Genomic DNA, 14422 nt, shown 5'->3' with positions numbered 1-14422 from the left:
CAGTGAAGTAACGCGAAGAAAAAAGACGATAGCCTACAATTAGCCTATTAAAGGCCAAAAAAAACCACTAACTCATTGTGTTTAGGCATTCTCATTGGCATTCTAATCCTCATCTTCCTACTTGGATATGAAGTACAACGTGACCAAACTGTTTTAAAGTGGTTCACTATATCCACTACATCCCCATATGCATCCTACATGCTCATGCAAAGCATCGTCAGTCATATTAGTTGTCAAATGAGACGATCCTCTTGACCTCCCCAGAGTTAAGGTTCAAATATCCATTAAATCAACCCCGCCGGAGTTAACTACGCACACTCGGTTTGTTGACGACGGATTACTTTATCTGGGTGCTTAACTGGATTTCTCTCCTCACTTTGCGTTTGGACCCCTCAGTCGTCCTCAGCCAGCACTCCTGTAGTGCTTTTTTTTTAATCTGATAAGACTCTAATTTGCCTACGAATTTCTGAAGGACTTTTAATGAGTTTGAGCTGATATGCCAGCACATTTTTTTTATTTTGTTTAACCTCCAACTCTCCAAAGATTGCACGCGTTAAGGCAAAGTAAACATGTCTAATCAAACAAATGCGACTTTAATTTTTCGGGGGGCTGGGGAATTGAGGGTGGGGAAATGTCAGCTGGGTAACAGGTGATTGAAGTGACGGACTGATTTGTATACTCCAATTAGTGCGATTCATTCCAGTAGGCTATACACTTTAAATATTGATTATATTCGGGTCCTTTTCTTATTCCATGACACAATTCGTTCATCACCACCACCAAAGGACACATTTCCGATCTCCACGTGGCCACGCGGACGCCCATTTAGCCAGCACATTCGGACTTGGCTCTGCTAAGAAGTTACTGGGCTAATCCCGTGAAAGCCCCTGGTATATAAATACCAGCAGACCATAGACTGTATGCAACACACACACACACACACACACACACACACACACACACACACACACACACACACACACACACACACACACACACACACACTCAGAGGGACGGAAAGACTTTATTAAAACATAGGGAGCCAATCGCTTCTCATACAGAGCAATAAAACCTTGTTTGGATGGCCTCAGAGTAATCCAATTAAGATGATGCATATTTTAAGTTAGAATCATTCTTGTCATTTAAAAGTAATGCACTTTCATTAATGCATATTTTGTATTGGACAACGATAGAATCATGCCCTTGCTTTTCCAACAAACGTTCACTTAAAAAAAAGTGACTTTCATAATTAATAATGGTGTTCATAAGGGAAACGGGATTCTTAAAAATAAGTTTTATATTTCAAAATAAGGCTGCTATTTTGTTAACAATAATATTCTATTAGAAATAACCATAATGCAACAACCTTTTCCAGGTCTTTATTTTATGCCAAGCAGCGAACGGTCTGTTGCTCCTTTTTTCCTTCCAGCCGTATTGTAATACTAAACTTGAAGTGGATTATCGGTTTCCTCTTCATTTCTACCTTCTGAATGCTTTATCTCTCTTCTGCGGATTACTGCGCGCAATAGGCCTCCGCTATTGAGGGCCATTAATTAGCAATTCAGTCAATATAGGGGGAGACGACAAGGCTTTTTACATAGGATTAAGGAGACATCAGATTCCTCCATTAGTATATTCCTCCTCACGAATGGGCTTTCATTATACATTTAGTTTTCCCCGGAGTCAATCCAACAAGCGCTGCATAAATTACAGCAAAACAGTTGGCGCGGGTGTGTCTCCCCCTCCGTGTAATTCAGTTTTTATTTTAGTTATCCTATTATTCTTAATCAATGGTCGTTCACACTGTGCAGCTGTGAAGCTATGAGCAGCCTGCCCTCTGCCACACTTAGCCCCATCAATGTCGGCTAAATGAAACCGAATGAGAGTTATCGGTTATTCGTTTAGGACCCTAACAAGACCTGATGTCATTTCCCCGCCAAATTGGAGAATAATTAATAAATCCCCGACTTTGTCGAGCAGGGGGATTCTAGCTTTTGTTTAGTCTCTTGTTGGGTTTTATTCCTAGGTGTTATTTAGGAAAACATGTTGTTGTTAATGCGAATAGAATCAAAGTATGGATCCACGTGTGGTCGTTGTACAACAACGCCTTAATGTGCCGAAGGCCAGCTATAATAAGATGTGTCCGTGGTCCTATAGGTTATGCCCATCTTCTAATTACATCAAATAAACGTCGCTGCAGAGCTTCCATCCGGATCAAATCCTCTGAAGCTGCAGATCCACATTCGACCACCAGGTGGCCCTCTAACACAGCAAACAAACCTGGATTCACCACCGACTTCTCCACGCGGACGAGCACGGTCTCTGACTACTAAACATTTTGGAACAAACTAGTGACATCCACTGCAACAAAAAAAAAACTAAAGCAGGGTTTTACGGTCAGGTTTTATATCGTAGAGTCTTGAAGTGGGAGTTGAAATTGTCAAGAGGACAATGGGACATTTAGTGAGAAATCTCCGTAATTTGGCCTTTTTTGAATTGAACATCTTAAGCTTGTTTTAAGAAAGCTCACAAAACTACAAGTTGGAAACAATTAGCGCACTAGTGCCAGAACTGTTCCCTTATTTGAAACCAAATCCGATTTTAAGATCGCCTTCAGCGTTTGGGCCTCTTCTGGAGGAGGTGAATTAATTAGAAACGGCAGCATATAAGATATTAGCTGTAATGAATAAATATCTTGTTTTGAAAAGCAACACGCTTGATAAACCCTCAGCCTGTTTAACTGTCAAGAGTACCGTTTTATAGGCTAAATAGAATGGATAAACACAAAATTACATTTTCTTATGTAATTGAAACGAACAAGTAGTCTATACTATTAAATGTGAAATAGGCCTACCCACGTTTTATTAATTATGTGTTCTGCGAGAATTGCTCTGTCAAGATGATGGAGGATGGATCAGATACTCACCTATTTGCGCGCAGGTGGTGGCCAGTTTGCGGCAGTGGGAGTCCATTATGGCAACTTAAAGAAACCGCTTCTGTAAAAACAGACAAAAGAGCCATAATTAGCCTTACAGTCTGGTAAACAACCCCGCTGTGGTGTTCAATGACATCCAATTCTACTTCTGCAGTCAATAAATTTTGGAGTCAACATGAGACTGAAAAGGATAGGCCTAGTGGTGTGCTCAAAGGATAAGTAGGCCCATTAGATTAGCTACAAGAAAGAAAGAAAAAAAACACTTCTGGTCTTGAGGAAATTATTTCAAATTGATATAAACAAAATTCAGACATTCGATGGACAGTGCTGATTGTTAAAATAAAGTTGGGATGTCAGTGGAGGTGCACAACACGCAAAGAAATAGCATTTTAATCAGTCTGGTTTTTTTCTTTTTTTTCTTTTTGGTAAAATGCGTTAGTGGTCGATTTAATTCCAATTTAACTGTTAGGTATAAAACTGCCCATTCACTGAGCTATACGGCAGGAAATTACATAGAAAAGGGTTAGGGTTAGTTTTGAATTCAAAACAAAACAATAAAGGACACAAGATGATTTTCGTTGGAGAAAAACAAATTATAATCATAATTCTGACGCTTTGTTTTCACTTGATTTAAGACGAATTAGTCTTAAAAAAAAAAAAAAAAAAAAAAAACATTTTATCGCACGTCATGTATTGTTCTACATTTTCTTTCCAGTGTAAGACTGATGGTTGTGCAGTCCGAGGAGGCTTTATGAAAGCCGCCGTGTTGTGCGTGGGCCGGGTCTTGTGTTTTGGTGCAGCCTGCAGCAGTTGGAAGTGGAGTGATTCCGTAGTAAAATCACGGGATTAGAGTCTGATTGAGATGTCTGTCGGTGGGATATTACAAAATTCATTATCGCAGCCCTCATACTACCTCGATATGAAGTTACACAGATGGGGTTTTATTAGTCCAGGCTCACACTGTTTGCTTATGATAATTCAAGTCGGGGGGAATTTGCATGCAGTCATGCTGTTAACCATTTTCCCCAGCTCTTCTCTTCACCTGCTCTACATCATCTGTGAGTTTTTTTTTTTTTTTTTTTTTTTTTAATCTAATTCAAAAGATGCTGATATTGGAGGTTAAGTTTTACGGCATGTACCTGCACAACCTTTCTTCTTATGCCTCCTCTTTATCCCTACTGCAAAATGAAATAGTGGGGGTCATGCTGTAAGGTGTGAGGTTGTTGCAGGCGGCTCAGTGTTATCTAATCAGTGAGATTTAATGACGGGTCCTTCCAATATTTCAGCCTGCCTGGCTACTCCGCGGCCTTTGAAATCACACCCGGTGTTATTTATGCATTTTTGCTGTATTTTATTTTGATTGTGTGAAAATATGGATATCATTTCTACATGGAAGGATTTGTTTCTATTTGTTGTTGTTGTTGTTCGGGACTTAAAATTAAAGTCATGTAGCTATTCCTTTTAAAAATCTCAGGGGAAAAAAAACATTTGAAAAAAATCTAAATAAAATGTGTAGCATATTGATTTTCTTTGACTAAAATGTAAATGAGCCTATTATTGTGCTAATGTGTAACCTAATACATTTCTTAGAATGCGTTTAACCCGTACAATTACCTTGATTTCTGATTATGTTGTAACGTTGGTTTGGTGGTAATTAAGCCCGTTATGGGCTAATACATATTTCTATTTTTCCAAACATGTGCACAGTGTTGATCCCATAGGAACGGTTTAACGATAGAGCTGCGTAATATTAGGATTACTTAGCCTGTTATTCCCGGTCACCCATTCATTCTCACTTTAAGGACGCTCTCAGCACCAACAGTTGATATGAATCAGTGACTCACGTGGCATGCGGCCCAGTGCAGACAGAAAGCTGGCATTGCCTCACACTGGCTTTACTTCTGAAATTAACACAGTAGAGCATGAGACTGCAGCCTTTACCGGGAGTTGAATCGACTAACCTCCACCATATGGTCCTGTATTAATTAAAGGCGTGAGACCGTGAACGTCGCCTCTCCCCCCCCCCCACCAAAAAAAAATGTTTTTCTCCCTATATTGCAACAGGATGCAGAGGAGGGTAAAACGCATCTAAACTGCACGTTATTCATTTATTTTTTTATTTTTATAAACGGGGTTATTAATAATTTTCTTTGGAGAGTAATTTCATTTAGGCTATAGTCTAGGAGAGTTTATACACTTTGTTTTGTTAAGTTTACCCACAATTTTACTCATTTTATTGGGATTTGTGTTTATTATTTTAGAGCATCAAACTGACAAGCTGCAGGATATGATACATGAATCTATATCTAACGGTTTTCTTACATTTCTCACCAATAATAGAATACAGTGTGGTCCCCCCCACCCCCACCACCTTTCTTTTTAAGTCCCCACACTCCATCACCGCTAATGATACATCATTATCATCCGCCGACCTGTAAGGCGAACCCTGCCCTCACATCACTTCATGCTCCTTTACGTTACAGCCACGACTTTGAAATTCGCATCGTAAACGCAAAGAACAAGGGAAAAGAAGGGAAAAAAATACACGATGTGGAACAAATTCCTTCACTTGCATTAACTCACATCTCGGTGTTATTTATTTGTAGTGGCTCTACTCCTCCTCCTGCTGCACTTACCAGTTGGAGACACCGGTGGGGTTCGACTTTCCCAGCCGTCGGCGTTTGGTTCTATAGCGAAGAGATAATCCCACCGTCCAAACACACTCGGCACACCAGGAATTGGGTTTTTACAGCGAAAATGCAGGAAACTTCCAGGTCCGGCAGCGCTGAAGTCTAAGTTTCTGTCCGGAAATGCGAGCCTTGCATTGGATGTGGCTCCCCCCGCTATGTTATCCAAAAGGAGACGCAGCGCTACCTTTTAGGATAGTTTCATTTATGCGCATAAATAACCATCTATTTACAGTGCGAGGAGAAATGGCGAAGGAGGCGCTTTCGTCCGAGTCTCCCCTTGGTTCGTCCTCTTCTGTCTAGCCCAACTTTTTTCCTCTTGAAAGACGCTCCAAGAGTGGCGCATTTTTTTCCTCCTTCTTTTGAGCTCAGAGAGGGACCCCGTGTGTGTGTGTGTGCGCGCGCGCGTGTGTGCCTTTTTAAAGGGGTGTGTTTGTGTATGCGCCTGTGCCTGTGTAGTCAGAGGGCAAACTTGGAGCCTCTCAACTTTCAACAAACAAAAATTCAGGATGTCATCTTTAATAAGCGAACGCAGGTTAAAAAAAACAGACAAAACCCCCCACTAATATTCACGTTACCTTGCCCCCCGGTGCGTTTACTGTAACATTGCACCATTTGAGTTGCAGGCGTGCAAACCATATAATCGTTAAATTTGCCTAAGCCATAAATGCAACTTGCAACAACCAACTCGCAAAATAAACATAACGTGGTCATAACCACGGATTCATGACTAAACCCACTTACTGATAGTTAATTTAAAGAAATACTGTATTTAAAGCCTATTATGAAATCAGCAAATTAGAGCCTAATTAAGCTCACTGTTTGACCGTTGTGGGCACTGGTTATAAAATAATGTAACATTTAAAAAAAAAAATATATATATAATATAATAATATATATGGAGTATTCAGAGGTAAACAGAAACCTATTTCAATGGATGCATTAGGCTCCTTCAGGGCCAGACAGAGCCCTATCGTGTTGCGGATTTATGTGCAGAGTTGAACAGCTGGCTCAGATGCAAATGTTCTTTATAGATCCTTTTCGTTAGATACAGGCTGATTTTCCATTCGCATTTTAAGTGAGGCGAGCAGACCGGACGTAGGCCGGCGTTCCCTGCGCCTAATCCGTCTTTTACATTTTTAGTCATACTCCCATTAAACCAGTAATTAATGCGCACATCCACACGGGAATTTCCAGGCAATAGGGGGACACTGAAGCAAAACGAGCGCATCATCCAACCCCTCCATCCCCCGACCAACATTTGATGATTCAGGAATGGTTTGCATCCTTGTATCCCAAACACAAATGTAATGCAAAACATTCTTACTGCAGCCTTAGATATACTTATAATGGAGGGATTATAAGAGTCGATGTATTTTAAATAGCTGCTTAGATCAGGTTTATTTAGTCAGGACTACACATTAAATAAAGTTTTTTTTAATTTATTTTTTTAGCACAGACAAATTCCTCTTAGTCTTCTACAAAGGCCCAAGAAGGCCATATTTTATTAATGTTCCACTCGCCTAAACACACGTGCAGGCAAAGAGCGTTGGGTCAAATCCAAACCACTATAGGATAAAATAAATAAAATGTGCATATTTGCCAACACAGCTCGCTTAGTTCTTCAAAATCTGACCCGGTCGCTTTAATATTAGGTGTTGTGATATGGCACACGCACACACAATGCAAAGTAAACGACCCCATAACCCGTGCAGAAAGCACCAAGCCTGCATCATGCACATCTTCAAATCACGCCCCGCCCGCACGGGGAGAAGAGGGTGAGCGGCGTCTGGAGAGGCATGATGCTTCGGCTGTATTCTCCTCTTACCTTCTTATGCAAAGAAAAAAAAAAAAAATCAGTCAAGAGCCTCCTCTTTCTCACGCAGAAAGGTGCAGAGGAATGCCTGAAGTTCAGAGAAGGCTGGCGGGCATGAAATCTTTCGCCTCGGGGGCAAACCGGCGGCTTCTTTTCATTTCAAGCGCTTATCGATTCGCCGTTGTCATCTTTGGCGACGCAGAAGGACACTTGAAAGAATTTGTGATGGGGCTGTGATGTGAGAAACACGGTGACCTGCTCTGCTGATGCTCTCTCTCCTGATTCTTAACGAGCACATCAGCCCCGCAGCGTCAGTGCAGTTGGACATCCCCCCCCTCCCCCCCCTCCGCATAATGGAGAGAACTTTAAAACACTCTTTTTCGGCGTTCCAGCACGCATCCAAGCCTCCACTTTTAAAGGGGAGAGGTGATAGACCATGCAGCAACAGCACAATCTCAAAACGTAGGCCATTGTAGTTTTAAAAATTTTAAAAAGTCAACCTTTTATGAATGAATTAGCTTTTTTGCTAACCATTTTCACTGTGATTGATTGCAGTGCTTAAAGGGATAGTTAAGAATTTTTTGAAGTGAGGTTATATGAGGTACTTATCCGCAGTCAGTGTATTACCTACAGTAGTTGGCGGTCAGCACGCCCCCAGTTTGAAGGAGCAGGTAGGAGGACCAGCACGGAAGCTACTGTAAGGAATGTACTGCAGCAAAGCATAGTTTATATCTACTGTAGGTAATACATTGACTATGGATAAGTACCTCATACAACCCCGCATTTAAAAAAAAAATAAATAAATAAAAAATAAAAAAAATAAAAAAGAAACTTCACACCAATGCAGACTTTAGCTCATCTAAGAATAGGTTGTGCACATAATACAATGCATGAAACGCAACATATTTCCCCCTGGAACCAATATTTAGATCTGTAGGACCTGACAGTTATATGATTATTCAAAGTGACTAAATATGCAGTTTAAAAGCCAAAACAGTGTTCTAAAAAAATATGCACGATGACCTGATATGCACACTCTGCAGAATACAGCCCTATATCTCCACAAGTAAAGACTGTGTTGAAACATTGTATTACTTGTTATATGGTCTCTATTGTTTGCCAAATTACACTCTGACACAAGCTTGTTAGTCTTATTGTGAAATGAAGCCCCAGTTTATTTCCAAAGACATATAGAGTAAATGGTTTAATATGAAAAATGTCTTGTCTTCCTGTCTCTGCAGCCTTTGCATGCTGCTCATGCAATGAGAAATCCATTAAATTACAATTAAATCAGACAGAAACTAAATTCTAATATGCACTTTTCTCTGATTTCTTCCCTCATATCACATCATGACTTTTGTATCAATTCCAGCTTGTCATTAAAAGTGAATCTAAACCTTTTCCCCACAGCATTCAGTGAAATATACAAGTCCTGTCATCGTGCTATTGCACCAGGAAGCTCGAGTAATGCAGATGTGAAGTGGTTCCATTAGTCAGGGGTGCTCTTTCACTGAGAAACCAGCCTGATTTTCTTTTTTTTTTTCTTTAGTTTGAGCCTCAAACCACATGTGATCGTCGCCTAGTGTTCTGTCTGGCCAACACTATGTGGCCATGTAATAAAATTTGGAGTCAAATTGGTGTTTCCAAAGCCACAAATCTTTAAACAAATCAGTTTATGTACTGCTAATATGTTAGAAATAAAGTAATGGCTAGGAATTTAGTTTTATTGTGGGGTGTGACTTCTCTACAATTGAAAAGGGGAATAAATATGGGAGAGAGAGAGAGAGAGAGAGAGAGAGAGAGAGAGAGAGAGAGAGAGAGAGAGAGAGAGAGAGAGAGAGAGAGAGAGAGAGAGAGAGAGAGAGAGAGAGAGAGAGAGAGAGAGAGAGGAGAGGAAAGTAGAAAAGAGGAGAGGAAAGTAGAAAAGAGGAGAGGAAAGTAGAAAAGAGGAGGAGAGGAAAGTAGAAAAGAGGAGGAGAGGAAAGTAGAAAAGAGGAGAGGATGAATACGAAAGACAAAACATTAGAGGAGTCTTTCTCCTTCGAGACAGAAACATCCTGTGTGCATTTCAATTTGTCAAGTATCACTCCAAGAACGTTATTAGCGAAAAAGCTGCCTGTAAATTAACCAAATTAAAAGGGTGGCTCTTTGATGGCTCTTGAGCTTGTTGAGCGGCTTTATGCCTGATCCTTACTATTCCAGCTCTGTCACAGTACCAACGGGAGATGAGCTACACCAACGCTAAGCACTCCAACTCAGCAACATGGCTTGTGGTTTAAAACTTTAATACGCAAGGCCAGTAAATGACATGATAGGCTAGCCTCACTTCTCCCGACATGCCAAGCTAACATGGTGTATATTTAAAAAGTACTCAGCTCTTCGTCTTTGTCTTCTTCTGTAATTATCCTATCCTCGGCTTCCAAAGAAAATGCTCAAGCTGATGTCATTGTGGTTTTGGCCCCCCGACTGCTCTAATATTAATCCCATGCATGAAACTGCTTCAAATGAATAAGGATTATTTTGAATTAAACTCTGGCCCATGTTTTCATGTGAACACATTAACTCCTGTCATTGCTGGTCAGTCAGACGAGCCTGTCTCCATTCCTCTTGACTTTGGACATGACATGACATGGCTTTGGTCAAGCATGATTAAAAATGTCCCCGAGACTCGGACGGCATTCATTGCGCCGACAGCCACAGACAGGCAGTACAGCAGCGCTTTTTATGGCACGTGGAGAAAGTGGAGAAAGTAATAGCCGGTGCATGCATAAACACATGCGGCCTCAGCCTTAATCACAGGTGCGAGCTGGCCAATAAATTGCTCAAGCAGGTCTCTGATCAATTACATGAAAAATCAATGGGAAGCTGCCACTAACCTGCCTAAGGGGAAATCGGCCAAGAATGAAATTGGTGTGATGAAATGACTATGATGCCTCCCACCCTGTCGATAACATGTGAAACAGTTCAGCTACATGTTAACTCTCCTGTCAGCAGACCTGAGGTGGACCCAAAGGTCACAACTGGAATCAGCTTAGTGCTAATTGGTCTACTGTGGCAGAGAGAGAGAGAGAGAGAGAGAGAGGAACAGAAGGAGCTGGAGATTGTAGAGGCTGGTTCAGACAGTGGAATTAGGGGTGCGTGATATATCGACCCAATATCGTTATCGCGATATCACGTTGTGCAATATTATATCGAAAGTGTTGCGATAAGTATGCAATATTTTGTTTATATGGTGGAGCGCTGCGTCCCATCTGTTGGCTGCGTGGCTTAGTTGTGTTCGATTTAGAGCACATAATGCTAGAATGATCATCATTTCATTGGCCAGTTAGCATGCCACTTGCACATATTAGTACACGTCAGCGCACAGGTCCACTACGTGACAAACCCTATGTAGCATACCATGTGTTCGCATATTTCGACAGTGTAAGTGAAGAAATAGATGGAGACAAATAAACGGAACGAATCAGAAAAGCGAAAGAAAAGTTGTGTCCTGTTCTCTTTATTTATTTTATACTGTCCAACCAGTAAAACGTCCTGTTCTGTAGACATGGTCCTTATTTATCTATTCATGTTGTACCAGTCCAATATGACTGTCAATTGAAATAAACCTTGTATTATAAGAAAATGTGTTTTATTTATGAATCTATTTTTATGCGTTTTCCCATAAGTTTAGTAATTTTACACGTTTAAAAACCTCAATGAATATCTATATCGCAATATTCATAATCGATATCGCAATATCACATTTTGTCAATATCGTGCAACCCTAAGTGGAATATAAGATGGGTGATATTTAGTGCGGCGTATCGTTTAAATATTTTTCGATCCCGGTATCGATACCAATACCTTGAATTCAATACCGGTTCCTGAACGTTACTTTTTTCGATACCAATTTTCTAAACTAAGAAGACAAAAAGAAAACCAAAAAGAAATTAGAACATTAGACATTACGGCACAACTCTTTTAATTTATTTGCGTGAGCCCAGTCTATGGGCGTAACAGTTTATTTCATTTATTTTTTTGGTAGAAGCATGCCGCATGCTTATTGGCTCACTGACACTGATGAGATTTGCTCCAGGTATTGAAATTTGGTATTGAATGATGAGGCATTTTTTGATACTCGATACTAAGGAGGCAATTTGATCGGTGTCTAAAGTATCGAATTATGTACCGAAAGTAAACCTTCAAAATGTATGTTTAAAAAAAAAAAAAATTATATATACAGTGTGTGTGTGTGTGTGTGTGTATACATATATATATGTGTGTGTATATATATGTGTGTGTGTATATATATATATATATATATATATATATATATATACACACACACATATATATATATGTACACACACACATACATATATATATATGTACACACACATATATATATATATATATGTATACACACATATATATATATATATATATATGTATACACACATATATATATGTGTATATATATATATACACACACACACACACACACACACACACACACACACACACACACACACGGAAGGTGTAGGTACATAAATAATTAATTCAGGAAAGGGTAGTCCACTTTGGAGCTTTCAACCACATCTCATGGTCTTCATCAGTGCATGGAGCTTGCTCTGTTATGGCTCAGTTGACCCCCTCCCCATATCATCATCTTCATGGCAACTGAGCAAACCCCATCTGCTGATGAAGAATGTGAGATGAGGTTGAAAGCTCCAGAACAATAGCTAATAAGTGGTACTTGAGTTAGAAGCTGTTTTTGTTCAAATTCAACAAATTCTCTCCAAAATGGATACATTTGTAAATTGGCAGACTTGCATATGGTTCCAGGTCTCTGAGTTGCTGCCCACATCTCTGAACCAAATAGTTCAGGTGTTGTGCTCTTGCTCTGTCCATGTGATATGGGATGGATTAACTGGCGAGCAAACATTGTCTGACAATTGAAGACTGTTGTATGATTGCAGAGTTCATGTGAGGTCATGTGAGGGTTAAAAATATTGTCCATTGAGAATAAACTGTAGCACAATAATAAACATTAAATGTAGGTTAAATTCAGTTTAATGACAGACTTTGGTTCACCTAAGACATCCACATTGGTTTGGTTTTCAAACGCTTCCGTTTTAAATTTCAGAGAAATTGAATTTTCCAGTCACAAATAACACTCGGAAGTTGACTTGTATTCTATTTACGAAGTCGTTAAACAGTGTTTCGTAGGTGGGACTAAAATGGGGACAAAAAAGCCACAGAAACATGGCGACAAAAATGACAACCCTCGTGGATGAGACCGATGTGGCTGTGCGAATTGATGTTGACTTTGTTTGACATGACAAAATTATAAGTTAACTGCTCGCGCTAACTGCTTCTTCGTCGACAGAAAATTTGGTTGGGGAGGACAAGATAACCCTTCATCTGATCAGGAAATGGCCAACATGAGATTTATGTCTGAATTTTAAAGTGAAAACAAAACGGCAATTCAGCCTTGATTATCAGGCTATTAAAACCCAGGATGTTTTAGTCTTTTACGGGCTTTTGAAGTTTTAGTGTAGACTGCTAACTTAAAGAAAGCAATTCGGAAAAACTAACATCAACAGAGAATTTCCAGAAAGATGAGAGAGGAATATACATAAAAGGTATGATGAGAACAAGAGATGGATATGAGAAGATTAAAGTTGCAATAAAGCAAAGGGGAGAACATAACATAGATGATCCAAAGACGCAGATCAAAAAGATCACCTCCAAAAGGTAGATAAAGGAGACGAAGATGAGATGTGAAGACTGAGAGGCAGAGAAAGAGAAATGGAGGGAGGGAGGGAGGGAGGGAGGGAGGGTGGCTAATCTGAAATCAGGATGCTAGTCCCATGTCCTGCGTTCTGATTAGTTCCAGTGTTTCATGCTTGTCTGTGCTTTTCATGGAGCCACATTGCCTGGCTGAACTGTACATGAGTACAGAGTGTTTCCCTGCAACACAACGGCCATCCCTGTGCAACCACTAGACTACGAGTGACACATGGGAACCTTTTTATAGATGAGCTAGGGTCAACAGCCACTCATACTGTAGGCATGCAATGTGTATCTCTCTCTCTCTTAGTCTTATCCTTTTTATATATGGCTGATTTTAAGAAACAGGGTTACAACTGTTACTCCTTGGAAGACTTGGAGAGATTTCACATATTGACTTCAACTGCCCTTTGGCCTTTTCCTTCAAATCAGTACTTCAGATTCACTAATCCGTTACCGATAGTGGGGAAACATGACAGATAAGGTGATGGAGGGAGGTGGATGTTTGTACACTCATAACTCTTTGTGTGTGTGTGTGTGTGTGTGTGTGTGTGTGTAGGAGGAGGAGGAGGAGGAGGAAAGGAAAGCGAGAGCGAGGCGGTGTGTGAATGAGGAGGTTGAGGTGGGGGTGTCTAATCCAGTCTCAGTGTGAAACTGTTGACATTTGTGCTTTTTTTTCCCTTCATTATGTGACTGGGGCTGTTTTGCGCTGGATTAGCTACAAATCTCCCATGCAGCACATTCAGCATGCCACTAGTAGTTTAACTTCATTAATAATGGATGAAGAGATTGTAATCCAGGAGTAAGAGAGCATGGAGGAGCACCATACAGAGAGCGAGAGATGGGGAGAGTGGGCATCACTCTGGTAGAATCATGTTTTTTCTTCCAAGACAATCGTGTGACGCCGATAACATTACTTATTATTATTATTATTAATGTTATTGTTATTGTTATTGTTATTGTTGTTATTATTATTATTATTATTACCCATGTGTAATATTGCATCAACACCTTTTGTCTCAGGTTGTAATTTGCCTGGAATCCACAAAGGTAGGGGTATGTAATTGAATATGTGGAGGGGTGAATAAAAGGGGGGGGACTTTGGAAGTCTCTGCGGTGCATATGCTAGTATCTTCCATTGATTGTGTTTACTCAAGCTTCTCATTGCAGACTATTATGGAAGACCGGGGGACACACCCTGGCCCAACA

The 14422-nt window shown here is 40.2% G+C and overlaps 1 protein-coding gene and 1 long non-coding RNA gene across 5 annotated transcripts in view; one reads left to right on the top strand and one right to left on the bottom strand.

The window, feature by feature from the left end:
- Positions 1-14422, top strand: part of LOC120567321 — a 197077-nt gene that overhangs the window by 22673 nt on the left and 159982 nt on the right. The gene's annotated exons all lie outside the window — the stretch shown is intronic.
- Positions 1-14422, bottom strand: part of pitx2 (paired-like homeodomain 2) — a 63211-nt gene that overhangs the window by 4308 nt on the left and 44481 nt on the right. For 2 of the 3 annotated variants that reach the window (XM_039814269.1, XM_039814270.1), the window contains exon 2: positions 2927-2996. In XM_039814269.1, coding sequence (XP_039670203.1) covers positions 2927-2972 — 46 coding nt within the window. In that variant the 5' untranslated portion in view covers positions 2973-2996. Of the gene's footprint in view, positions 1-2926; positions 2997-5571; positions 5977-14422 lie in introns of those variants that run through there. The other variant, XM_039814268.1, reaches the window with a different exon arrangement.

This window comes from Perca fluviatilis, chromosome 10, assembly GCF_010015445.1.
Source record: "Perca fluviatilis chromosome 10, GENO_Pfluv_1.0, whole genome shotgun sequence".
NCBI lineage: Eukaryota > Metazoa > Chordata > Actinopteri > Perciformes > Percidae > Perca > Perca fluviatilis.
The sequence above is the reverse complement of the archived record's forward strand: the minus strand, read 5'-3'. Positions and strand labels throughout refer to the sequence as shown.